The 26225-nt window shown below is 43.9% G+C and overlaps 1 protein-coding gene across 1 annotated transcript in view; it reads right to left on the minus strand.

Annotated features, from left to right (window-relative positions):
- Positions 1-14525: 14525 nt before the first annotated feature.
- Positions 14526-26225, minus strand: part of LOC126471354 (proline-rich protein 2-like) — a 118403-nt gene continuing 106703 nt past the window's right edge. Inside the window, exon 3 of the mRNA XM_050099475.1 lies at positions 14526-14714. Coding sequence (XP_049955432.1) covers positions 14526-14714 — 189 coding nt within the window. The remainder of the gene's footprint in view (positions 14715-26225) is intronic.

Below are 26225 nucleotides of genomic sequence, written 5' to 3' on the forward strand. Positions count from 1 at the left end.
CATAATTCGCTCGAATTGCCCGGAATGTTCTTCAAACCGGTGACATGGTGCTTTGTCGTCATAAAAATTCCATCATTTTTTGGGAAAATGAAATCCATGAATTGCTGCAAAATGGTCTCCATGTGGCCGATCATAAGCATTTCCAGTCAATGATCGGTTCAGTTGGACCAGTGGACCCACTCCATTCCATTTCAACAGAACCCACACCAGCTTGCACTGCGTTGCCTGTGGTGAGAGGTGACGCCTGAAATGTGGTATTCTCGGTACACTCTTGACACTGTGGATCTCGGAATACTGAATACCCTAACGATTTCCGAAACGGAATGTCCCATGCCTCTTACTCCAACTGCTATTCCGCATTCAAAATCTGTTAATTCTCGCAGTGCAGCATATTCACGTCGGAAGCCTTTCCAACATCAATCACTTACAAATGTTAGCTCCGCCAATGCACTGCCCTTTTTTACCTTGTGTACGCGATACTACCGTCATCTGTACATGTGCATATCGCTATCCCATGATTTTTGTCACCTCAGTGCATATGAATAAGGAATACAATTCCTACGCTCAGTAGCAAAAGTACAAGAAACGTCCCTCTTTTATGCCTCATCGGCGATTTGATTTTTTGAGAATGCTCAGATTCGTCTTAGCTAGAAACGCTTTCTCTTGACGACACCTCTCATCGGTAAAAAGGAAACTCAGGGTTTAACGTCCTGGCGACGACGACGTCATTAGAGATGGAACATAAGCTAAGATTTGGGAAGGAAAGGAATTAAACTTGGCTGCCCTTTCAGTGTAATTATCCTGGAATTAGGCTTAAGTGATTTAGTTAAATCTCGGAAAACCACAACATAGATGGCCGGACGGAATTTGGACCATCGCTCTCCCTAATATGAGTTCAAAGGTGTGTTACCACTGCGCCACCTTGATCGGTAATCCCCGCGAGAATGAAGTTGGCACGCAATTTATTCCACACAAATAGTTTACTCTCTAAGAAATTCACATTGCAAGGAGAAGGCATTTAGCTACAAAAACATTTTACGACTTTCATGCGGCAGGTGTCGTTATCACCTACACACATCCTCACAGTAGTTAAATGAAGTAATTGAGTTAATAGGTGATCTAGAATTTTTATGTCTAGAGGTGATGGGCAAGATATTACAAATATGGGGTCACCACAAACGTATGTCTCTCACCTGACTTTTTTTTTACTAAGACGCTTGTGATACAAATATAAATTTTTGTTACTCGATTACAACTCAAAACAGTTCTTATCATTCCTCTGATTTCACATAATTCCTGGCAAGTATGTAATTGTTATTTATAAAGTCCAGAAAAACTTCACAAAACATGTAACTATGACATGGAGCATTCGGTAGGAAGACGGTTCAAATCCACGGCCGACTATTCTGATTTAGGTTTTCCGGGATTTCCCTAAATCGCTCCAGCAAATGCCGGAATAATTCTTTTGAAAGGGCTGGGCCGATTTCCTTCCCCAGCCTTCAAACAACCAGAGATTGTACTTCACCTCTAATGAACTCGTCGTCGACGGGACTTTAAACCATAATCTCCGTTCCAGTCTCCATGTCTCTGAAGTCTCTTGGTCTTTCTTCTCGGATTGTCTTCTTGCTATTAATGGAACTGATGAGTATTTATTAAATGAAGCACACAATAGTACTGCAATTGGTTTTCGATCTGTTCATATTTATTGACATACAATGTTGCCTTTTTATTATGAGGTCTGTAAGATGCAGGAACCTCAATATTTGATGCACATCAGTAACCTACAACAAGTAACAAACTATCGCAAAGTTTATTGCTGGCAGATTAACATATTAATTTACAAGACTGTGATATGCATAGTAACTTCACTTTTAACAGTTCGACGCTAACGGACTTACACGGATTCATGCATTCGGCCTACCGGATGTTGACTGACACATAGGAACTGCACACTTTTACTATTGAACCTCGACTCTCTTTCCCAAGTGGTTACAATTTGAATACCGGATACCAGCTAATTGGCATTCTTTACTCTTAGATTACCAAATGATGAATGACTGAGGCCCTATGTGCGACGCCTTATTTAACATTCTGGATGAATACCAATCCGTCTATTGTTGCAAAAATTGCAGCTCAATGACTGCTCTTATAAAAGTGACTGACGAATTGAAACAAGCTATGGACAAACAAGAGACGACTATTATGTGCTTTTTGGATTCCAGCAACGCTTTCAATACTATTGACTTCGATATTCTACTTGCTAAACTCAAAATTCAAAATTTTTCTTCAGCTGCTGTACAGCGGTTCCATTCCTACCTTAGGTACAGTCAACAGTGTCTAATGATTAGTAGAGAGAGATTACAAGGCAGCGCCAAGGATCAGTACTGGACCCGCTACTTTTCTCGTTATATGTTAATGATGTGTCGACTATTATCTCACACTGCAATCATCCTTTATACCATGATGACCCTCAGTTATACCTAAGTGCAAGCCTAACAAATGTGCACACAGCCATCCAGAACATAAATGCTGACTTAAATGCTTTATTAGAATGGGCGCAGAATATAGGTTTGAAACTTAACACTTCTAAAACGCAAGCAATCTTAGTCGCTCACAAAAGACTTATTACTCCTCAGTTCAGGAAACCTCTTCCACTCCTAATTCTAAACAGCACAGAAATCACCTTTTCTTCTTATGCAAAGAATTTGGGTATAATTCTGGACCATCACCTGAAATTGACTGAACACTTAACTGCAGTCTGTAAGTTCATTCATTACGAAAACATAAAAAAGTATTTCCTCTCGAGCTTAAAAAGAAACACGTACAGTCACTAATACTTCCCATCCTTGATTATGCTGCTTCTGTTCTCCGAGGATTTTCGTATGAGAGCTCGCGTCTGCTGGAACTGGCGATGAATGCTTCTATGCTATACATTTGTGATGTACGCTATTTCGACCAAATCACTCCTGCCTGTGAACCATTGTCACGGCTACGTGCCGATAAGCGTAAAGATGATCATGCCCTGTGTTGTGGCTTGGCAAGACAGTCAAGCCACTATGAGGAAGCCGAAAGGCACGCGTTTAAGCTCACGCACGCTGGCGTGAGGTCTGGAACAGGACAAGGACTTTATAGTAGCAAAGAACGTACATAGCTGCTGGAATACTTAACTTTAATCCACAATTGGTGAACATCGCTCTGACGGTACATGCATCACAAGATAAATAGCAATTGATAATGGCGTCTTGCTAGGTCGTAGCAAATGACGTAGCTGAAAGCTATGCTAACTATCATCTCAGCAAATGAGAGCGTAATTTGTCAGTGAACCATCGCTAGCAAAGTCGGCTGTACAACTGGGGCGAGTGCTAGGAAGTGTCTCTAGACCTGCCGTGTGGCGGCGCTCGGTCTGCAATCACTGATAGTGGCGACACGCGGGTCCGACGTATACTAACGGACCGCGGCCGATTTAAAGGCTACCACCTAGCAAGTGTGGTGTCTGCCGGTGACACCAAACCCTGTGTTTGCTGTATCGCCTTCTCATTCATTGCACTCCTTTCTATTTGTCTTCAACTCTTACACTACTATCTGAACAACACGGCAGAAATACACGTTGCCAACAAAGTAAAATCCTCTCTGTACCACTGCACGACACTGACATGTTCTCTAACTCATTTCTGTATCAAGAACCCGACTTTGGAACAATCTGCCTCAAAATATTGAAATTAAAATTCTTTCAAACTTCAAAAGACAGCTAATGGCCCACCTTCTATCACAATAGCTATCCTTTCTCTGCAGTTCTCTCTCACAACCCTCCCTTCCTCACCGCTGTTTCCTCCCCTTGTCTACAGAGTTCACTATTGAAATTCTCTTCTTTCCTAGAAACCATTGTCGCTTTCATATAAATTCTCTCCTCTTTTATTATCCTTTCAACTTCTTCTAATAACAAACAAGGTTTCAAAATCTCTGAACTAATCAATATATTATTACTAATATTTTTACTATTATTTTTATTGAAAATTATTACTTTTGTTAATAATGAAAATTATTATTATTGATTTTTATGTAATAATTAACATCATTCGTAATTCCTCCACTATTTTATAATCATTATTAGTGCATATTATTACTAATATTGTTACTATTATTTTTATTGCAAATTATTACTTTTGTTAATATTGAAAATTATTATTATTGAGTTTTATGTAATAATTAACATCATTCGTAATTCCTACACTATTTTATAATCATTATTAGTGCTATGTTTTTACTATTATTATTATTGTTATCATCAGCAATTATTATTATTATTATTAATGCAAATTATTACTATCATTGTGATTTTTATGCAATATTTTTTCTACGTGTTCTTCGTCGTCTGATCTAGAGGTGGCCTCACAGCCCTAATCTGGTCAGGCTAAATAAGCAGTAAATAAATGAATAAATAAATAAATGTAGTAGTCCGTTATACACGAATCACAAAATTTTAAAATACAAGCGTAATACATGGTAGGTATTAATACCATAAACAGAAAAATTAAAAGAGACAGATACAATAGACAGTTAAGTGAGTTCATTCAACTAATATCTGTACGATTCCCACTAATAGTTGTATGATTGGAAAATAACAAAAGTATTGGTACTTTTTTATACAGTTCACTGCGAAAGAGGATTCCCGAAGTTGGCTAGAAAATTTCGAGAAAGATAAATTTTCTAATCGGAATACTTATTAGGCTACCAAACTATTTTATTGAGAGTGTGCACTTTCGAAAATAGAAAAATCACGGCTAAAAATTAACGTACAGAATTTTGGAAATAACTATATTTTAAGAGTGGAACAAACAATACCATGAGAATTTTAAATACGTTTATTGAGAAGAGGAGAATGTGGGCTTTCAAATGAGCTGTAACACACTAGAAACAGACAACTTTCAGCTCATCGAAAATTTCACATAGCTTGCGTGTATAGTAAATCATGAATAGTTCTTTAGAGAAACTATTTCCAGGTGTGCTAACTCTACTGTTGGCATCAGTAATGGGAAAGTTACACAGTGAGCAATAAGGTTCTATGAATTCCTGTTTGAATAAGAAATTGGAGATTTCGAGTAACTATTCTAAGTGTATTATTAACAAAAAGAGATCAGGAAAAGGAAAAAAAAATATTGTTGTAGCAGTGGTATTAAAAGTAACTAGGATAGTCCGACATTGCTCTCTTACATGCATTAAAAAAAAAAAAAAAAAAAAAAAAAACCAAAGAATTACGAAGGTGTCTAAATCAGTAAGAGTATTTAACCGGCGCTGGTATAATGTTTTCATTACTGGATTCTTGTAAGGATTGCTGTACATAATGACTGTGTGGAACTTCCTTTATTGCCATCTTCCAAAGGTTCTGGTGGATGCAACTTCCCATTGCTTTCATCCGGTCGGGAGTTATGTGTGAGATGTGTAGCTGTAAGTGAGATGAATGTGACGAAGTGCAACGTAACATTTTCTTTTCTTGTCGTGGATGGTTATGAAACTGAAATGAGACGTTAAACACGGTGCTGAACCTGCAGCATCCCTCTCGAATAGACTAAGAGTCCATCGCAATTCGTTCACGGGACGGATCACCACCAACAGAGTCACATGCTCTCGCTCTGACAAACTGAAGGTATATTTAACCCACGAAATTTCCGCACAGTACGATGTGTTTACCAATTACGCAATGAACGTTGACGCAATGTTTGCTAATTGTCGACTACGGCACATGAAGAAAATTACCGCAAACATGTAAGAACAGTTACGATGACTGCATGCGTCATTTCAGTTTTAGTTCCTGCGTCGATGAGATTCCAACGGCGCTAAGGTAGCGCATCCGTGTGCACTCACTGCACTGCTGATGGCTGCCGCTGCGGGTCAACGTTCCGGTTACCTCAGGGTCGGCAGCTGCAGCGAACGCTCTGCCTCCAGCTGTGTGAGGTAGGCAGGATATCCTGCTGTGTCACAGATTATTACCGTCATGCTTGTTGCTGTCTACGCTCAAACGAAACAATCTTCAGCGGCAGTGACTATTTTTAAGTCCATTACGCCTTTCGATCGTCTTACTACGACCCAAACTTCTTGGGATTTTTTTATCACGTCGGTCGCCAAAATGATGCTTCAGAATTCACTGCACGCTTCTCACATTGCTGTCCCTACTCTCGGTTTGGATTCTTTAAGATTTTGTTTGTTAACAAGATTCTGACTTCATTTAAATCTACGAAATAGTTCGTTTAGGAAATTTACCTGCGATATTCCTCAAATGTCTTTGAAGCATTCTGCAACTATATCATCCGGGGCAGATACTGCATAAACGAATCCCGTTACCATGTTTGATTTATATCCGATGCTTACATTCATTACGATTGTCTCGCAGTCGGGCTATGTAATGATGTTACTAAATATTAATGAATTCTTTACGGCAATAAATACGCATCCACCACTTGCGTCCTGCCAGTATTGCGGTAAACAGGGTGTTCAATTTATCTGAAGACACTGACGTATATCGAAAACTACACATCGGCACCAAAAAATCTGTAGTTAAAATTTGCTCGCCTCGGAGGGAGACAACCACTAATACAAACTCAACCTCTACCCCTCCCTGTGTGTGGGAGCGAGGGAGCGACCTTGAAATCTTAAATGGGAATCTCCATTTTTTATTTCAGAATCCACGGGAAAAAATACATAAATTTCGTCTGAAACATATTTTTCGGTTTCGCGACAGATAGTGCCGTAATCGGAAAAATTAATATTGGTAGAAAATCGTATGTTTCAAAATGCTGTACAATGACACTTGAACTAACTCCCCATCTCCAAGGTGCGATGGTAGGACAGGCAAGTATTTGATAACTTATAATCGAAAACCTCATTCTGAATGTTACAATCCTCCGACAAAACGAAAAGGGGATGCTCGACGCGGCACTGTTGCCGTGTAACGAACTACGACTTATCAGTGCAGTCCCACTAACCTGTCAACATTATTTCTATGTATTCCAACTGAAGAGTGTTTAAAATTATCTATGTAAAGTGACACTTTAATATTCAGAGACATTTGTAAACAATCAGAAAATTCCTATGGAAATGAATCATACGAAGTGAAGTAAATCTTCATATATATATATATATATATATATATATATATATATATATATATATATATATATATACTTTGTAATAAAGTGGACTACTATACAATAAGTTCTAGTTTCCACAGTTCTCGTCTCGGAACTGGTGAGGAACCCACCGTTGTACTGACTATCTATATTCGTCAAATACAACACGTTCCTAGTACTATACTATGCGAGGCTTAGTAGCATTAATAAGTGAGACTAATTCTAAGTTCTTACCATGGACGCTCGTGTGTTTAACTAACAGCACATTAACACTTTCCCTTTCTGTTCTTCAAGCACTGATATTCTCTTCCGTGACTAACGTGGCTGTTTACTATTTCTTCGATTGCGGCAGCTTGATAGTAAAGGATATTGTGTGCAACATTGGTTCTGTTTCAAATAGTGCCGTTCATGACATAATTTCATGGCTTGTAGAAAATAAACTAAGGCTAAATTACAGTAAGACACAGTTTTTAGAGTTTCTAACACGCAATTCAACAAAAACCGACGTTTTAATCTCACAGAATGGGCATATGATTGATGAAACTGAACAGTTCAAATTTCTAGGTGTTCGGATAGTAAACTGTCGTGGAAAGTCCACGTTCAGGATTTGTTCAAAGACTTAATGCTGCCTTTTTTACTCTTAAAACGGTATCTGAAGTAAGTGATAGTTCGACATGAAAAATAGTCTACGATGCTTATTTCCTTTCGCTTATGTCGTATGGTGTTATATTTTGCGGTAACTCCCCCCATTGTCAAAGGGTATTTTTGGCTCAGAAACGGACAGTTCGGGCAATAAGTGGCGTAAGTTCTCGAACCTCTTCTCGACCCCTGTTTACTAGTCTGGGTATTCTGACATTGACCTCTCAATATATATGTATATTTTTTACGGTCGTTTCTTCTTAATAATATCAACTTATTCCCGAGACAGCTTTCACTCAGTTAATACTGGGCAGAAATCCAATCTGCATTTGGATCGCAATTGCTTGACTCTTGTGTAGAAAGGTGTGCAGTATACTGCTGCATCCATTTTCTATGAGCCGCCGCAAGAATTCAAAAATTTTAGCGCTTTCAAATCCCAACTGAAGAGTTTCCTCATGGGTCACGCCTTCTATTCTGTCGAGCAGTTCCTTGAAAAATTAAGTTGATTACAATGTTATATTGTTGATTGCGTTTACATAAACTGATGGCTTGTCTTTTCTTGGGTTCATAAACATTTTATTTTATCTGTTATTACTTTTATGTTGTAATTTTATGTACTGATACGATCCATGACCATGGAGATTTGCTCCTCAATTTGGTCCTACGGAACTAGATGTGTAACATATAAAATAAAATAATTCGTCATTGACTGTCATGTGCACGCCACACTTACTCTGCTACCCGATTCACCGCTTCTTCTTTATAGTGTACGTCACACTACAATTCTCCACCCGATACCTGAGACCAAGGAATTTGCATACAAGATTATCGTGAATTGTCAGAGTTTCTGGTTTAAGGCGTCAATTCGTCACAAAGCCAGAGGACCATAATCAGTTACGTGTATGATGCTGCAGATCACCTGAGTGCAAAGGCTAACCAATTTTGTAAGCCACCTAAAGGAACCGAGGATGGACCAGACTGTATAGCAATTAGGTTCCTGTCAGAATACGCTGACAAAGTGTCTCCATTCTCAACAATTATATAAAACCGCTCGCTCGACGAAAGACCCGTGCCTAAAGACTGAGAAGTTGCATTGGTCGATCAGTGAACAAAAATTGAAATAGAAACAGTTCGAAACATTAACACAGATTTGTAGTGCGACTGTGAAGCGTTTATTATGTTCACACATCATTAGACACTTCGGAGAAAACAGCCTATTCATACATACCCAGCTCGGATTCAGAAAACATCGTTTTAGCGAAACAAAACTAGGTCTCTACTCGTACGGACTAACAATAATTTATCCACAGGGGATCTCAAGATGATTCCATGTCTTAGACTTACACAAACCATTTGGCAACGTCCCTCACAATCGGTTTCTAATCAAATTTATGCTTATGGAATATACTCTCAGCTAGGGCAGTGGATTAATTACTTCCTGTCAGAAAGAAACCTTAGAGATTTCATAGAATGAAATAGAAGTTATACAGGCATTTTCTCAGGAAGTACGATACGTCAGTTTCTGTTCTTGATTTATGTAAATTGTTTGCAGCCAAACTGTTCTGGTGGTATCGTCATTTACCAGCTACTAAAGTCAACATAATAGCAAAACGAGTTTAAAAATTATTTATGCAAAATACTTGCATGGTGCGAAATGTGTTAATTGACACCGATCATGAAAACGCGTGAGGTGTTCAACACAGTACTAAGATAATTACACTGATTTTCTATTGTGATAAATAACACAAATTTTGAAGTTCTCTATTGAACTACATATCAGGGAATTAGAGTTAGGTACAAGTTACACTGAAAAAATGTTATAGGGAAGGCGAACCAATGATTCATTTTGTCAGAAGAACACTTAGGAAGCGCAACACATCCACTAAAGGAACTGTTCCGACTACACTTGTTTGCTCTTTTTTAGAGGATCGTTGCATAGTATGGGATCCTTACTAGATTAGACTGATAGAAAACACGAAAAAGTTCACAGAAGGGCGGCTCATTTAGTTTATCTCGAAATGTGGGAGTGAGTGTTTAGCTACGATAAGCGAGATGGAAAATGAATAATCAAAACAAAGATATTTTCTATTGCAACTAAATCTTATCACGAAATTTCAGCCAACCGCTTTTCTCCTCTGGATGCCACAAAACTTTGTTCGCAGCTACATAAATACGGAGGAATGGCCATCGCAACAAAATTAGGGACATCAGAGCTGACACGTACATATTCACACGCTATTCGAATGTGAAACCGCAGACAATTGTTTGTAACTGGTATCTTGCACCCTCTGCTAAGCACTTAAGTGCGAAATGCAGAGTACTTCCGTGGAAATAGGTGATGTAGATGATGAGAGTCAGGATGACGTTTGCAGGGATGTCTTGATGCAAAACACCGCTTATGTCTTGCTCACTCAATTTACACTGAGGTGAAAAAAAAAATCATGGGATAGCGATATGCTTATATGTATCGCGCATACACGGTGTAAAAAGGACAGTGCATCGTCGGAGTTGTCATTTGTACTGATGTGGTTCATGCGAAAGGGTGATTGTGGCCGCACGACGAGAATTAACAGACTTTGAAGGAGGGAAGGTTGTTGGAGCTAGGCGCAAGGAACATTCCGTTTCTGGAATCGTTAGGGAATTCGGTAGTCCGAGATCCAGAGTGTCAAGAGTGTGCCGAGAATAACAAATTTCAGGCATTAAATCTCACCACAGCCAACGCAGTGGCCGATGGCCTTCACTTAACGACAGAGAGTAGCGGCGTTTGCGTTTGTCAGTGCTAACACGCAAGCAGTGCTACGTGAAATCATCACAGAAATCAATGTGGGACGCACTACGAACGTATCCGTAAGGACAATGCGCCGAAAATTGACGTTAATGGGCTATGTCACCAGACGACCGACGCGAGTGCTTTTTCTAACAGCATGGTATCGCCTGCAGCATCTCTCCTGGGTTCGTGACCATGTTGGTCACGAATGGAAAACCGTGGCTGGTCAGATGAGACCCGATTTCAGTTGGTAAGACCTGATGGTAGGTTTCGAGTGTGGCGTAGACCTCACGAAGCCATGGACCCCCAAGTTGTCAACAAAGCAAGCTAATGGTGGCTCCATAATTGTGTGGGCTGTGTTTACACGGAATGGACTGGCCCTTTGGTCCAACTGAACCTATCACTGACGGCAAACAGTTATGTTCGATTACTTGGAGACAATTTTCAGCCATTCATGGACTTCATGTTTCCAAACATCGACGAAATTGCGCCATGTCACCGGGCCACAGTTCTGGTTTGAAGAACATTCTGGATACTTCGAGCGAATGATTTGGCCACCGAGATCACCCGACGTGAATCCCATCGAACATGTATGGAACATACTCGAGAGGAGATTTCGTGACAAAATCCTGCAACGGAAACACTTTCGCATTTATGGACGGCTGTAGAGGCACCATGGCTCAATATTTCTGCTATGGACTTCCAAAGACTTTTTGTGTCCATGCCATGTCGAGTTGCAGCACTACATCTGACAAAAGGAGGTCCAATTTGATATTTGGAGGTGCGCCATGACTTTTGTCAAAAAAATGGTTCAAATGGCTCTGGGCACTATGGGACTCAACATCTATGGTCATCAGTCCCATAGAACTTAGAACTACTTAAACCTAACTAACCTAAGGACATCACACACATCCATGCCCGAGGCAGGATTCGAACCTGCGACCGTAGCAGTCGCGCGGCTCCGGACTGAGCGCCTAGAACCGCTAGACCACCGCGGCCGGCACTTTTGTCACCTCAGTGCATTTAATATCGTTCTGCGGAGAAGGACCAATCAAGATAAAGACCAAACTAGTATAATTAACGCAACAAAGTACATGGAAAATAATATTCTGCATCAGGCACCCCTTTATTGCACCCATTAGGTGGTTATATGGTCATTATACTATCATTTGGTGGATTTCTCCTGTTACTTTTTATACTTAGAACACTACCACCGAATCCACGGATAAGGTTATCAGCAGCCGGTAAATTGACCACGTGACCATGAGACCACTACATTTACATCTTCAAATATGTTCCGAAAGACAGATTAAGGTGTGTGGAGCAGGGTACTTTTTGTAGCACAGTCACTTCCCACCTCTGTCTTTCCAACAGCGAGTGGCCCACCTACGTGTCAGCTCAAATATCTCTAATTTTACGCCCATGGTCTTTCCTCTAAATATACGTAAGTGGAAATAATAATTTTGTTGTCTCCTCAAGGGATGAAGATCTCGGAATTTCAACACTAAACCAAATCGTGTTGCAGAACTCCTCTGTTGCAGCGTCTGCCACTGTAGTTGGCTGATCATCTCCGTAACGCTCTCGTGCTTACTAAATAAACCTATAACGAAATGCGCTGCTCCTCTTTGGATGTTCTCCGTGTCTTGTAAAAATCCCATCTGGTTCGTATCACAGACTGACGACCAATATTATAACAGGCATATTGATCGAAAGAGGATTTTGTAAGATACCTCCTTTGTTGGCAGACTACACTGCCTGAGGATTCTTTCCATGGATCTCAGTCTTGCATCCTTGCACGGATAATAGAAGACCAATAGTTGTTGCAAGGCCAATAGCTTGCCAAATAAGTTTTTAACTTCCCAAGTGCCTGTTACTAATGTGATTCATTAGATGAAGGACAACCGAAAAGAACTTAAAACTGTCATAGAGAAGTCCAAAATACGGGATTCAGCTTTCCAAAACTGATGGACTGTGAAATATCGTAAAACTTGAGAATGGCCTGAAGACTGAAACCGGCCATGTTATACTCTCTTTTTTGCATTCAGAGGGAACTACCAACCAATAAAACTAGTAGTGACAGCTGTAGATGCCCTGTGTTCAAGAAAAAAAGTCTTTGACAAAATAAGAGTTTTCTTAGCCAAGCAAAAAGGGTAATTTTTACTTACGACAAAAACGCATGAGAATGATCTAAAGTGAAATAAAATTGTTGTTGTGACTGGAGGAGTCATTCAATGAAAAGGTTCCAACTTTCAGTCCTCGCACGAACGCCGAAATAATAAATATGGAGATAAGTGATTGTGGAATATAAAGACAAGAAACCTAAATCACTCGAACGAGGAAAGGCAACCGAGTACGGTGAGATACGTGTGCGATTCTATACAGACTCTGCCAAAAAGTATGTAGTACACAGGGATGTCAGACTTTTTTGATACGTACGCGACGGTTTCTTCTTGCGGATGGGAGACACTTCGATACCGAACCGATGTGTCGCTTAACATTTCTCACACATAAAAATGTTGACGAGAGTAAAAGACACATTAGTAACTATACAAGCTTCATAGAAACTGTTGTAACTGATAATTTGAAAGCTTATACAAGACAACTTTTATTTACGAGAGTCTACATAGAAATGATATGAAATGATCGTATGGCATTGTTGGCCGGGAGGCACCATGCGGGGAAGTTCAGCCGCCGTATTGCAAGTCCTCTTTAGTAGACGCCACTTCGGCGACTTGCGAGTCAATGATGATGAAAGACACACAACACCCAGTCATCACGAGGCAGAGACAATCCCTGACCCAGCTGGGAATCGCACCCGGGACCCCGTGCGCGGGAAGCGAGAACGCTTCCACAAGACCTCGAGCTGCGGACGGTCTACATGGAAATGACTGAATAACAACGAAAAGTCACAATCAAAAAGTCAGTAAGAATTTCCTACTAGAGGCAACAAAAGATAACTTCTAAGTTTCCCACAAGAGTCCGTGGTAACACACATTCACTTAATTCCAAGTTCTAGTCCGATGGCAAAGACGTAATCTTCCGTGGAGACGTCCTTGATGTCGGTATTCGGCGTGAAATGACGTCCGGTGCTGGTTCTAGCCTTTAAATAGTATTGGCCAGCCAGTCAGATGTTGGTGTAGTAACACACTACTGGCCATTAAAATTGCTACACCACGAAGATGACATGCTACAGACGCGAAATTTAAACGACAGGAAGAAGATGCTGTGATATGCAAATTATTAGCTTTTCAGAGCATTCACACAAGAGCCCTACAACGTGCTGACATGAGGAAAGTTTCCAACCGATTTCTCATACACAAACAGCAGTTGACCGGCGTTGCCTGGTGAAACGTCGTTGTAATGCCTCGTGTAAGGAGGAGAAATGCGTACCATCACGTTTCCGACTTTGATAAAGGTTGGATTGTAGCCTATCGCGATTGCGGTTTATCGTATCGCGACATTGCTGCTCGCGTTGGTCGAGATCGAATGACTGTTAGCAGAATATGGAATCGTTGGGTTCAGGAGGGTAATACGGAACGCCGTGCTGGATCCCAACGGCCTCGTATCACTAGCAGTCGAGATGGCAGGCGTCGTATCCGCATGGCTGTAACGGATCGTGCAGCCACGTCTCGATCCCTGAGTCAACAAATGAGGACGTTTGCAGACAACAACCATCTACGCGAACAGTTCGACGACGTTTGCAGCTGCATTGCCTATCAGCTCAGAGAGCATGGCTGTGTTTACCCTTGACGCTGCATAACAGACAGGAGCGCCTGCGATGGTGTACTCAACGACGAACCTGGGTGCAGAGTGGGAAAGGCCTGGGCACACTGCTGACAACCCTGGACTACGCGCTCCATCTCCGCCATCATACCTGCCCAGAAGACATGGCGACATGCAGGGTTGTCATCCTGGCGATACCCCAGTGACCTTGATGTAAGACACTGAGAATCTGGGACCGCAGGGAAGTTGGTACAATGACTCGTGGATTGGCGTCACGTTCCACACGGAGGAGCACCCTGTCGGTGGCCACCAGCCTGGGCGTGAGGCGGTGGAAGTGCTGCCCAGTCACAGAGGACATAGCGGTGCACCACTTGCAGGAGCGGATCTGCGGCCATCGCGGCGGCCACCCGCGCAGCTGTGACGGGGAATGCCGCTAACGCCACTTGTATGTCTTCATCGACCTGAAAAATTAGGATGTCCGACGAATCGAATGCCGAATCCTGGCTGGAGGGGAGCCGAGACAAGGCATTGGCGTTGGCATGCTGGGCAGTGGGCCGGAAATGGATGGTGTACCTGAAACGTGAAAGGAATAGGGCCCATCGCTGCAGGCAGTGGGAAGTCTTCTTGGGTAACTCGGCTGCTGGTGAAAATAAGGCCACGAGGGGATTATGGCAGTGATTAAACAAAAAGGCGTACCATAAAGGTATGGGAGGAATTTGGTACACGATGGTGAGGGACTCCTCCTAAATTTGGGAATATTTGCATTGGGCGCTCCGATCCATCAGGTAGATGGTGCAAAAGGACAGCCCAAACACCATAGTCTGAGGCGTCCGTAGCCGATAGAAGAGGAAGAGAGGGGATATACGGCACGAGACACTCTGCCGAGTGCAACCCCCACTTTAAGGTTCGGAAAGCCGATTCACACGCCGGGGACCAATGAAAAGGCACGGTCTTTCGGCATAGGCGATGGAGGGGCGCCGCATTGTGAGCAGCAGAGGGAATGAACTTTCGATAGTACGCAATTTTACGCAGGAAAGACTGCAATTGGTGGATGTCGCTCAGACGAGGAAGGGCCTCTATAGTGGCGACGTGAGAGGAGGCAGGAGATATGTCATTTCTGGAACTGACGTGACCCAGGTAGGAGATAGCAGGTTGAAAAAAGGAGCATTTAGCAAGGTTGCATTTTAGGCCCGCAGTCCACAGCCGCTGGAACAATTGTCGCAGATGACTCAGATGTTCATCCGCGGTACGACCGGTGACGACGGTGTCGTCGAGGTAGTTGATACATCCGGCCACATCCCACAAGATCTGTTCCAAATAATGCTGAAAGATGGCCAGTGCACTAGTGATGCCATACACGAGGTGGTTGAACCGGAACAGCCCAAACGGTGTGTTGGCGACGGCCAAGTGAGTAGAAGGCTCATCAAAAGGTATTTGGAGATGGGCCTCGGCAAGATCGATCTTCGAAAAAAATTGTCCCCCAGCGAGCTCGGAGAACAGGTCCTCGAGACGGGGGAGGGGGAAGTCCTCAACCTGTAACTGAGGGTTTAGCGTAGTCATGAAGTCGACACAAAGCCAAATATGCCCATCTGGCCTCTCGAGGACGACCGAGGGCGTCGCCCACGAACTGTAACGGACCGGAGTGACGACTCCCTCCGTGGCGAGAAGGTCCAGTTCCTGTTTAAGAGGATGCTAGTGGGTGAGGGGAACCTGCCGAGCTCGGAAGTACTTCGGGCAGGCAGACGGTTTCAGCTGGAGCGACACCTGAAAATCTCGAGCACAGCCGACGCCCGGCGAGAAGCGGTCCTGGGATTCCGTGCACGAGGTATCGACTGCTGGAAACGAAACCTGGGAAGACACGAGACGAACATTGTCATCGATGGCGCACCCAAAGGCACGAAAGGCATCGAACCCAAAGACGTCCACGGTGGCTGCATTATTGACCACAAGGAAGGTAACTTCCCTGCGAATCGATTTATAGAGGACAGAAGCCGTGAACTGACCCGAGAGAGCGATCGCTTGCTTATTATAAGCGAGGAGGCGCCGAGGTGGGGGGCGCCCCCATTTTCACATAAGAGGAATAGTTGATCAGTGAAAATGTTGCTCCGGTATCCTCCTGCATCTGCAGCAGCCGACCGTTGACCTGAACGTTGATCGTCAGCTCGGAAGTCCCGAAGACTACACCCTGTTGACGTCCACGGGTAGCGGAGGAGGAGGAGGCTGCAGAGAGCGGCAGACCGAACTGACGTGTCCGTTACGGGTACACACTGTACAATACGCCCACCTGTCTTCCCGTGCACGGTCCCGAAAGCATCCCGGCTGGGGGCGCTGGCGAGGGCGCGGGGGCCTGTGTGCACCGACGGTCCGCGCAGGACCCGCGGAGCCGGCCGACAACCTCGGTCCTGTGTGCTGGCGGCCCTCAGGGCGTAACAGAAACAATCTGAGATCGACCCTCAAATCTTAAACTCAATGGGGACTGTACATAAAATGTAGGGGATATAAAATTATTCAAAGTAGTAGCCACATTGCCCATCGTACCACACAAGGCACGTCATCCAGCACGAGTACTTTTCGTCCTATCACATCCCACACACGGACGTTTGGAGACAAGTCCGGAGAGATTGTGCTGACCAGGAAAGTTGCTGCATGTCTTACAGAGCACGTTGAGTTTCACTGGCAGTGTTTGGGCGTGCATTATCCTTTTCGATCAGCAGATCACCTTCCAGCTTCAAGAAAGGAAAAAGAAGAGGTTTAAGAACATTCTGCACTTACCGAGCGCCAGTCGGCGTCCCCTCCAGAAACACCAAAGGTGAACGAGAGTTGTACCATAAGGCCAGGTGTGGGTTCAGTGTGTCAAGGTCGATGCACTTTACGGAACAGCGCTCACGGGGTCTATGTTGTAGCGTCACTTGCATGCGAGCAGAATCTGCTTTCATAGCTGAAGACCGTGGACCCCCACATCATCTTCCAAGTGATACTGTGACGGCACCACTCGAGAACTGCATTTCAATGCTGTGGCGTGAGGGGAAGACGGGCTAGAAGTCCACCTGCCCGTAGTTCCATTGTAAATAACCAGTTCGCAACAGTTCTTGTTGACACGTGTGGGCTCACAAGCTTTCTTATCTGTGCAGTGGTAGCTGTACGATCTGCCACTGGTGCCCTTACAATACGACGATCCTGGCATCTGCGCTGCACGGACATCCAGAACCTCGTCTGTGGGAGTGAGAATGTTCACGTGGCCACTGAGACCAGCATTTCTGCGCAACTGACGTAGCAAGTCCAACTTGTGTGACAATTGTTCGAAAGGACCATCCCGCCGATGGGAAGTTCTCAGGTTGACCCCTTCAAAACTACCTTAGTTTGTTGTAGGAAGCACGAGTGCATCTCCATGGCATGGTTGTCTTCTTAGAAATTTTTGGAAATTTGTGGTAAGTTCCTATGGGACCAAACTGCTGAGGTCATCGGTCCCTAGGCTTACACACCACTTAATCTAACTTAAACTAACTTACTCTCAGGACAACACACACACACACACACACACCCATGTCCGAGCGAGGACTTCAACCTCCGATGGGGTAGGCTGCGCGAACCGTTGCAAGGCGCAGCTACCCCGCTCGGCGCTGTCTTCTCGCTTCACACGTTGGCACCACACTAACACTTCTGGCTTCCCTATTAAACGGTAGACACAGATGGTGCTCTGGTAGCTATGCCACTACGCTCTCTGTTGGCGGACGACGCTGAAACCATTATCAGTACGTCCACTATCACCCTGATGGCATATGCCGTCATCGGATCAAAATCGATTTCGTCTTTCCAGATATACTAATTTTTTCCCCAGCAATGTATTAAATCTGACCCATATGCAAGTAAACGCAAGCTGACTGTGATAACTAAAGTTTCGCGATGGCAAAGACTATCGCAAAGCGCAACGGAAGAAATGGGGGTTGATCAGAGTTAACCAACAGAAAAATGAAGTCTGTGCCCTACTCTAATCATGAGCTTGTGTGGTAATAGAAATTACCCCGACGACTCCATTTTCACTGGCACGTGTCTCGAAGTTCCACAGTGACGTAGACTTTCCTATATAGCTGAACATTCTTACATTATACAATTGTGGACATAGCTTAATTCTGGCTGTTTCACCCAAGCTTTAAACACAATTAAAATATATGGGCTATGTTTCGAAAACGTAGTTCTTGGTCGAAAACGAGCGAGGGTATGGAACACGTGGAAAGTTTCATTGAACTAAGACCGCGGAGAAGGATAATAAATTCGTAAAATACCAACTGTACTCAAATCCAATATAAAGATCAAAGTTCACACACATGATAACAAGCTTCACGAATAAACCTAATTCAACATACCATGAACATTACATCTTCACCAGGTGCGGGAGACCAAAGAAAGTTATGAAATATTATTTTTAATTTGTGAAAGCTTGTCTTACGAGGGGAATAGCTTCGAGATAAGCACCATGAAACCCTGTATGACTAAATTAGAAATTGATATTGTCCCTTACGAGTTCTAAAGCAGCTGGAAACGTGAACAAAGACCTAACGATTCCACCCCAAATACTACTGCAAAACGTACTGCGAAAAGAAACCTAATTCTCCATGTTTTACAATCAAGTAAATGTAGCACAAATGTACGAATCTAGCAACAATCTCACCATAAGCCAGAACGAAGAAGGTTGACTGCACCACCTTTAGAAAAGAAAACAAAGCGTCTATAGTACGACGAATGTTGGCAAGGGCAGTAATCGCAGCATCAGGATCAGAAGTGTACCTGTGTGCTGTGGCCACGAGGTTTTCCAGACCGAAATATGACGACCAGCATTCTCATTGGACGGAGCCTGTCAAATCTCCCTCGTCCCGTAAAGATATACCTCGTAGTTTCTACCTAGAGGTGCAACACGCTAGCAGACAGGTAGGTGACTGCAGACCTTTGAGGATAACAAGTGACTGTCCATTCCTGCACAAAAACTTTGTACGAAAGGCGTTGGAGCCAAAGTAGGTGACTTTCAAAACCTACTGCTTAATAAAAGAAATGGAACACCCAGCAGATAGCGTCGGACGTTAATGTAATTTCGTACGCGTGCACCACATCGACGGGTATGTAAAATGATTAGAGTTAAAATTCTCTGTGACAGACAGAACAGCCACCTGAGTGCATTAGTTTTGCCCGTGTTTACTGTTGTCAGGAAGCTTGGTAGGATACACAAGAGTCGCGAACAATGTTTTGGAGGGGCGTCATGGTGCGGTGAGCCATCGTGCATGACTTCAGCTGACGGCTTGTAGCGACAGACGGCACAACGATACGTCATAGACATCCTGCACCTTTATGTATTCCTCTCATGTGACAGTATTCTGGTGCCACACTCAACAGAAAATGCTCGTCCGCAGATGGGACGTATCTGTATGAACCGTCTGCGTGATGCTGAGGTACTCCCGTGACCACAAAGACCCCAGTTGTGTGGTATGTAAACTAATGCATACATCCACTCTTTTTGCCAACTAGCTATAAACAGAACTTTGACATAACGTTATAAACAAAACATAGTGCGTCAGGTCGTTAATAAATGTCTCAACTTTGAACTATGAACAAATGATGTATAATATTTTACAACAATTATTCATTCACAATTATAAATATTATGTACCAAAATTTTCGCTAAATGTTGAAATGTAACAACAGTTTTACAGTTAAAAAATAAAAATTAACCCACTGAAGATAGCACAAAATGCGCTTAAACATGTCTGGGCGAAACAAAACAGAAAAAGGTTGTCTTGCATAAGGCGGAATTCCTCCTCCCACGAAAAATTAAGTTAACTACAGGCAAGGCAGAAAAATTCCACACAAACTGGCAAGGCTGGACTCGGGACAATAAGGACCACCCTTTTCAGTAATCTGAACATACAACTGGGCACTCTTCACATCGGCACTCGGTTTTGCGGAACGTTCACGGGCGCTTCGGGTAACCTTCGCCACCAACAAAACGGCGATTAGGCAGAGGCAGAGAAGTGTCCTTCTTAGACTATCGGGAGCTTTCGTTACCATATCGGTCAAGGCACTATGCATAGTGCTCTGAATCTACCCGACTGATATCACCGTCAGATATCGAGCTTCACAGTATTGGTTAAAGAGGGGCAGACTAGATCGGATTAGTAAAATATACGTTATACCCTTAAACAACAAGCGCCAGCTTAGCTTTGGCGAATGGAAACCTGGCAGAACGAGTGGGGCACAAGTGATAAGGGACCGGGAGTCCACACATTCCCTCCGGAATGAAACATGCCGACACTAGCCACGGCATGGTTTACTTCTTAACAGGACACGGACCTTATCCCACTCACCTGAATCGCGCGAGTACATGCGGGGAGATCGGATTTCCCGAACACACAATCCTGTTCCGCGGGAATTACAGACACATCAGAGAAACAAAACAAATCAGAATGGATACATTTAAATACACTAACAGGCAAGACTTCAAATGCAACACACGAAGAATGCCGAAGGTCACGACCGCACAGAAAACAAGGCAATATGCAGCAGTATAACAGGCTCCATATGGTGGATAACGACACGGAAGACGACACAGAGAGTAATACGGCAGACAGTGAAGACGACACCACATTTATTAACTAGACCGTTACTCAACTCAGATATTAATGTACCCGTAGGTATATTTAGTAACACTTGGACACGTACACTGAAGCGCCAAGAAACTGGTATAGGGATACGTATTAAAATACAGAGATATGTAAACATGCAGAATACGGCGCTGCGGTCGGCAACGTCTATATAAGACAACAAGTGTCAGGCGCAGTTATTACATCGGTTACTGCTGCTGTAATGGCAGGTTATCGAGATTTAAGTGAGTTTGAACGTCGTGCCATAATCGGTGCACGAGCGGTGGGACACAGCATATCCGAGGTAGCGATGACGTGTGGATTCTCCCGTACGACCATTTCACGAGCGTACCGTGAATATCAGAAATCCGCTAAAACATCAAATCTCCGACATCGCTGCGGCCGGAGAAACAGCCTGCAAGAAAGGGACCAACGACGACTGAAGAGGGTCGTCCAGCGTCACAGAAGTGCAACCCTACGTCAAATTGCTGCAGATTTCAATGCTGGGCCATCAACAAGTGTCAGAGTGCGAACTATTTGACGAAACATCATCCATATGGGCTTTCGGAGCCGAAGGCTCACTCGTGTACCCTTGATGACTGCATAACACAGAGCTTTACGCCTCGCCGGGGCCCGTCAGCACTAACACTGAACTGTTGATGACTGGAAATATATTGCCTGGTCGGATGAGTCTTGTTTCAAATTACATCGAGCGGATGGACGTGTACGGGTATGGAGACAACCTCATGAATCCATGGACTGTTCAAGCTGATATATGCTTTGTAATGGTGCGGGGCGTGTACAGTCGGAGTAATATGGGACCCATAATACCTGTACATACGACTCTGACAAGTGACACGTACGTAAGCATCCTGTTTGATCACTTTTGTCCATTTATGTCCATTGTGTATTCCAACGGACTTGGGCAATTCCAGCAGGACAATACGACACCCCACACGTCCAGAATTGCTACAGTGTGTCTCCAGGAATACTCTTCTGAGTGGATGGCCACCGAACTCCCCAGACATGAACATTATTGAGCGTATCTGGGATGCCTTGCAACGTGCTGTTCAGAAGAGATCTCCACACCCTTGTACTCTTATGGATATATGGACAGTCCTGCAGGATTGAATATCAAACACTCATGCTCTATGAGGTCGAATATTATCGTCCAACTATACCAAGCCTGGGCCCACAGCACTTCGCAACAACAGCGCATTAGATCCCAAGACCTCCTAACAGCATCTGACAGCAGTTAAATCTTGCTGGTTACCCGTACAATTTCATGAAGAGGTAGTCTAGTGGTCAACACAATCCCTGTCCACACCATTAGGGATCCTCCTCGATACTCATCTCCTTCCACAATATTTTGGTCCAGAAATCATGTTCCACATGCCCTCCAGATGCGAATCTCCAGACCAAATCAGTACTCATCTGTGAAATGAACATTGGCTCACCGTTCGACAGTTCAGGTAGCATGTTCACAGCTTCACTCCAGACGTTCCCTTCTGTGAAGACATGCCAGTGGTAAAATGGCAGTAGGTCTTCAACGATAGAGGCCACTCTGCTGAAGCCTTCTGTACACCGTTTGCCTAGATACAACACGTCCAACGAACACTGTGAGGTCAGATGCCAGTTGCAGTGCACAATACCAAGGCAATAACGTCATCAGTATTGGGACAACCTGCATTCTGGCACACTCTGCATTGTTGTCAGATGTATCCAAGATGGCGGCGATGACGTCATCTAAGATGGCGGCGCGTAGACTAGCCAACAGCGCATGATGTCATCCCAGATGGCGGCTATGATATCACCCAAGACGGCGGATTTTGGTGGGAAGTTTGAATTCTGGTGGGAAGAAGAGCAATTGGGCATCATCACTAACCTAACCCTCCTCCCCTCCCCTCCCCCATGAAAGTGACGGGAAGTTCAAATTCTAACAGGATAATGCATCACACCACAGTTATGTCTACTAACCTAACAAAATGGTGGTACAGAAAGATCTGTTGGACTACCTCCACTAACCTAAGTAATCTGTCTGCCTCCTCATCCTTGGAACTGGCGCCAAGTTTGAATTTTGGGGCTAAAGAGAAAGGGCAGTTGGATAACCTCCACTAACCTATTTCACCTGACTGCCACCTCTTCCTAGGGATTGTTTGTAGAAAGGACTCAACCTGTGCTTGCCATAAGTCTTTATTATTTTGCATGCACTACTTTATTTAAACAACAATTACAGGCATTATTGCCCTCCAGTGTGGTCGCCATGGGGTACAGACTCCAACTGACCTAGTACACAGTACCACCACCAGAGGGCACTCTCATCCGTGACGTAATCCAAGATGGCTGCCTTGACATCAGCTGATGACTCAAGTATTGTTATCCAAGATGGCGGCGAATAGTGTGTTCACCACGAGGTCTGGGTCTAGTACATTATCAGAGAGCCCTTTCGTCCATTTCGTGATGTAATCCAAGATGACAGTCTGGGATGGGGGAAATGGCAGGAAAAGGACTCTGCCTGTGCTGGACAAAAGTCTTTATTTTGCAGGCAGTTTCTCCACAACGAGATCTAGAGTCCTACTGACCTAGTGCACAGTACCACCAGCAGAGGGTGCTGTCATCTCTCCTGTGATGTATTCCAAGATGGTGGTCTGGAGGGGAGATGGCTCGAATATGACTCAGCCTGCGCTGGGCTGCTGGAGAGAGTAAGGAAGGAGTGTACTTTATTTACTTTGGAACAATTTATTTAGGGATGGAGTATATTTATCAATCGGATACAGAACACACACTCTGACATGTTTGGGGTCACGCAACCCCAGCCCACAGACCCGTAAACTACTTCTAAATAACACTCTGCAGACACATAAACAACTCCTAAATTATCGATATAATTTCAGTACAGACATGCAGACCTCTACTAAATAATGCAGTACACAGATGTGCAGAAACAAAAGCAACTCGTAAACTGTCCAAATAGCGCATAGCACAGCCTACTGACCTGCTCATAAAATATTGCAACAGATGCGCAATCAATGTGCACAAGCACCGTCCGCCACCCCCTGTCCACTAGCCTCCTGGCTAGGGGAAGTCCCCACAAAGTGACGCAGTCGTCAGCTGTCAGGTGCCCTCAAGTATGAGGTGCTGACATCCCTTTCATATGTGACACCTGAGAAATTCCTCTCGAAAATACGTGATCACCTAGGCACCGTTGCTGACGCGACCGGACGGGAAAAAAGACCTATTTACAGAATGTAGACACTCCTCGGGCGCACGCGCCTCCACACTGCCATGAGCCATCACCAGATGCAAGCCAGTGCGACCCATTGCTCTCACACTGCTGCAGATGAAAGTTGGGTCTATTTTCGGGTACACAGTCAGTTTTATACTGACATCACAAAACTCCCAGTCACGCTCACACCAGTCTCATACACGAGACACCTCTGGGCAGCACGTGTATTTGCTGTTGATGACAGAGTAGCACAGCATGCATTGCTCCTAGCTACACATGCGAGCTGCGCCTAACTGTGCTTAACTGCCCAGTGTGACTGACGCAACGCCGCGAAGTGCGCGCACATAGCTACAAACCAAAAACAAGGTTCTCAATATTATACTTATTTTATTATATAGTGTACAAGAAACTGTTAACGTTCACTTTCTTGATGTCTCAAAATGTATGCACAGAAATTCTTGCCCTAACAGAACCTGTTTACGAAAATAGCGCAGAGTAATATCGAATGCAGTCCTCCTCACAGTCCTAATGTTGTACCCCTATCCATCACATGTTACATTTTCTGCTTTCAACACACATAAACGTTACCTCCGCTATGTAGAGACTCCTATATCCCAGCACAAAAGTATGTGTTGTGAATGAATCAAGCACTATGATCGGCTTTTATCGAATTTACCCTACCACCCCAGCAATATATCACCATGTACCATGTCGATGTAGAAGCATACAAAATCGCCCCTTTTACATCATTCAGGCATATACTGCGATGACAAATAGCACCGTATGTACTCTTTCCAGCACTAGATATCCCCCTGTAAGGTTGGCGGTCATCCACCCCCAACAGGTGACCAGAGCACCCTCAGTGGATCGAAGTCACTCTCAGAACTGTTCTACAAATTCGGGCTCGTTCTCCTCGGCACAAACACGTTACTGTTTTCAATCCAGACCTGCATGCTTGCTTGCATTTTCAACACACATCTCCAGACTCTGGGATTACAAGAACACATGTATTTTCACATGATTTGCACAAAGCAGTAACCTACCAATCCATCGTGCAACATAATTCCGAAGATATAGATTGGAAATTATATCTCTACAAACCTGAAACTTGAGTGCTGGTCCCGTCTATGAATACCTTTACGCCGGCCGAAGTGGCCGTGCGGTTCTAGGCGCTGCAGTCTGGAACTGCGAGACCGCTATAGTCGCAGGTTCAAATCCTGCCTCGGGCATGGATGTGTGTGATGTCCTTAGGTTAGTTAAGTTTAACTAGTTCTAAGTTCTAGGGGACTAATGACCTCAGAGGTTCAGAGCCATAGTGCTCAGAGCCATTTTTTGAATACCTTTACGTGTGAACTCGAAAGAAATAGAGAAAATTGATATTTCCACTCGCAAATACCAATGTCGGTGATGTAACAGATTCCAAATCAGCCCTATAATTTACAGTCAACTAGGGTGTTTCTTATATATAGAGAACCAGCAAACCTGTCCTCCACCTGCTGGACATACACACCACAATCGATATTCTCACTACTAAATAAAGATGGGAAATGTGAAGAAACAGTAAACCAACCAATTTGCATGGGAGGGAATAATGGCCCAGCACAAACACAAGTCCATATTGAATCTTGTCAAAATTCCATGAGATCACGAAAGCTATCCAACACATATTAAGTATTAGTTCGCTATTTGGTCATCTAGAGAATGGCAAAGTTAACTTAGCTACAGTCCTGCATTCCAACAGGTCTCTCCATTTGGAGGGCTTCTACCATTAACGGGAAACGTGAATCTTCCCCACACACGTAACCAGCACTGTACACCAAGCACGCACAGGTAGAACCATCGGTCACATATATATATTTTATCCATATACTTACAAATTAGGTTCATGGTGTGGGTTCCTGTAGTCATGTCCTAGTTCATGAACCACGGGCAATGTATGAGTGGCCAAGTAAGTGGTCCCGACAGTCGGGATACCAGTTACTTTGGAATCAGGCTGGGCATCTCGGACATATTCTGCTTCGTGGTCACCTTTGTGTTCATACGGCAAAGACTACCAAATCCACCGGTTAGTCACTCAACCGTTAGGGGTAAAACCCAATGGGACTCGGGGCAAGTAA

This window comes from Schistocerca serialis, chromosome 3 (genome assembly GCF_023864345.2).
Source record: "Schistocerca serialis cubense isolate TAMUIC-IGC-003099 chromosome 3, iqSchSeri2.2, whole genome shotgun sequence".
NCBI lineage: Eukaryota > Metazoa > Arthropoda > Insecta > Orthoptera > Acrididae > Schistocerca > Schistocerca serialis.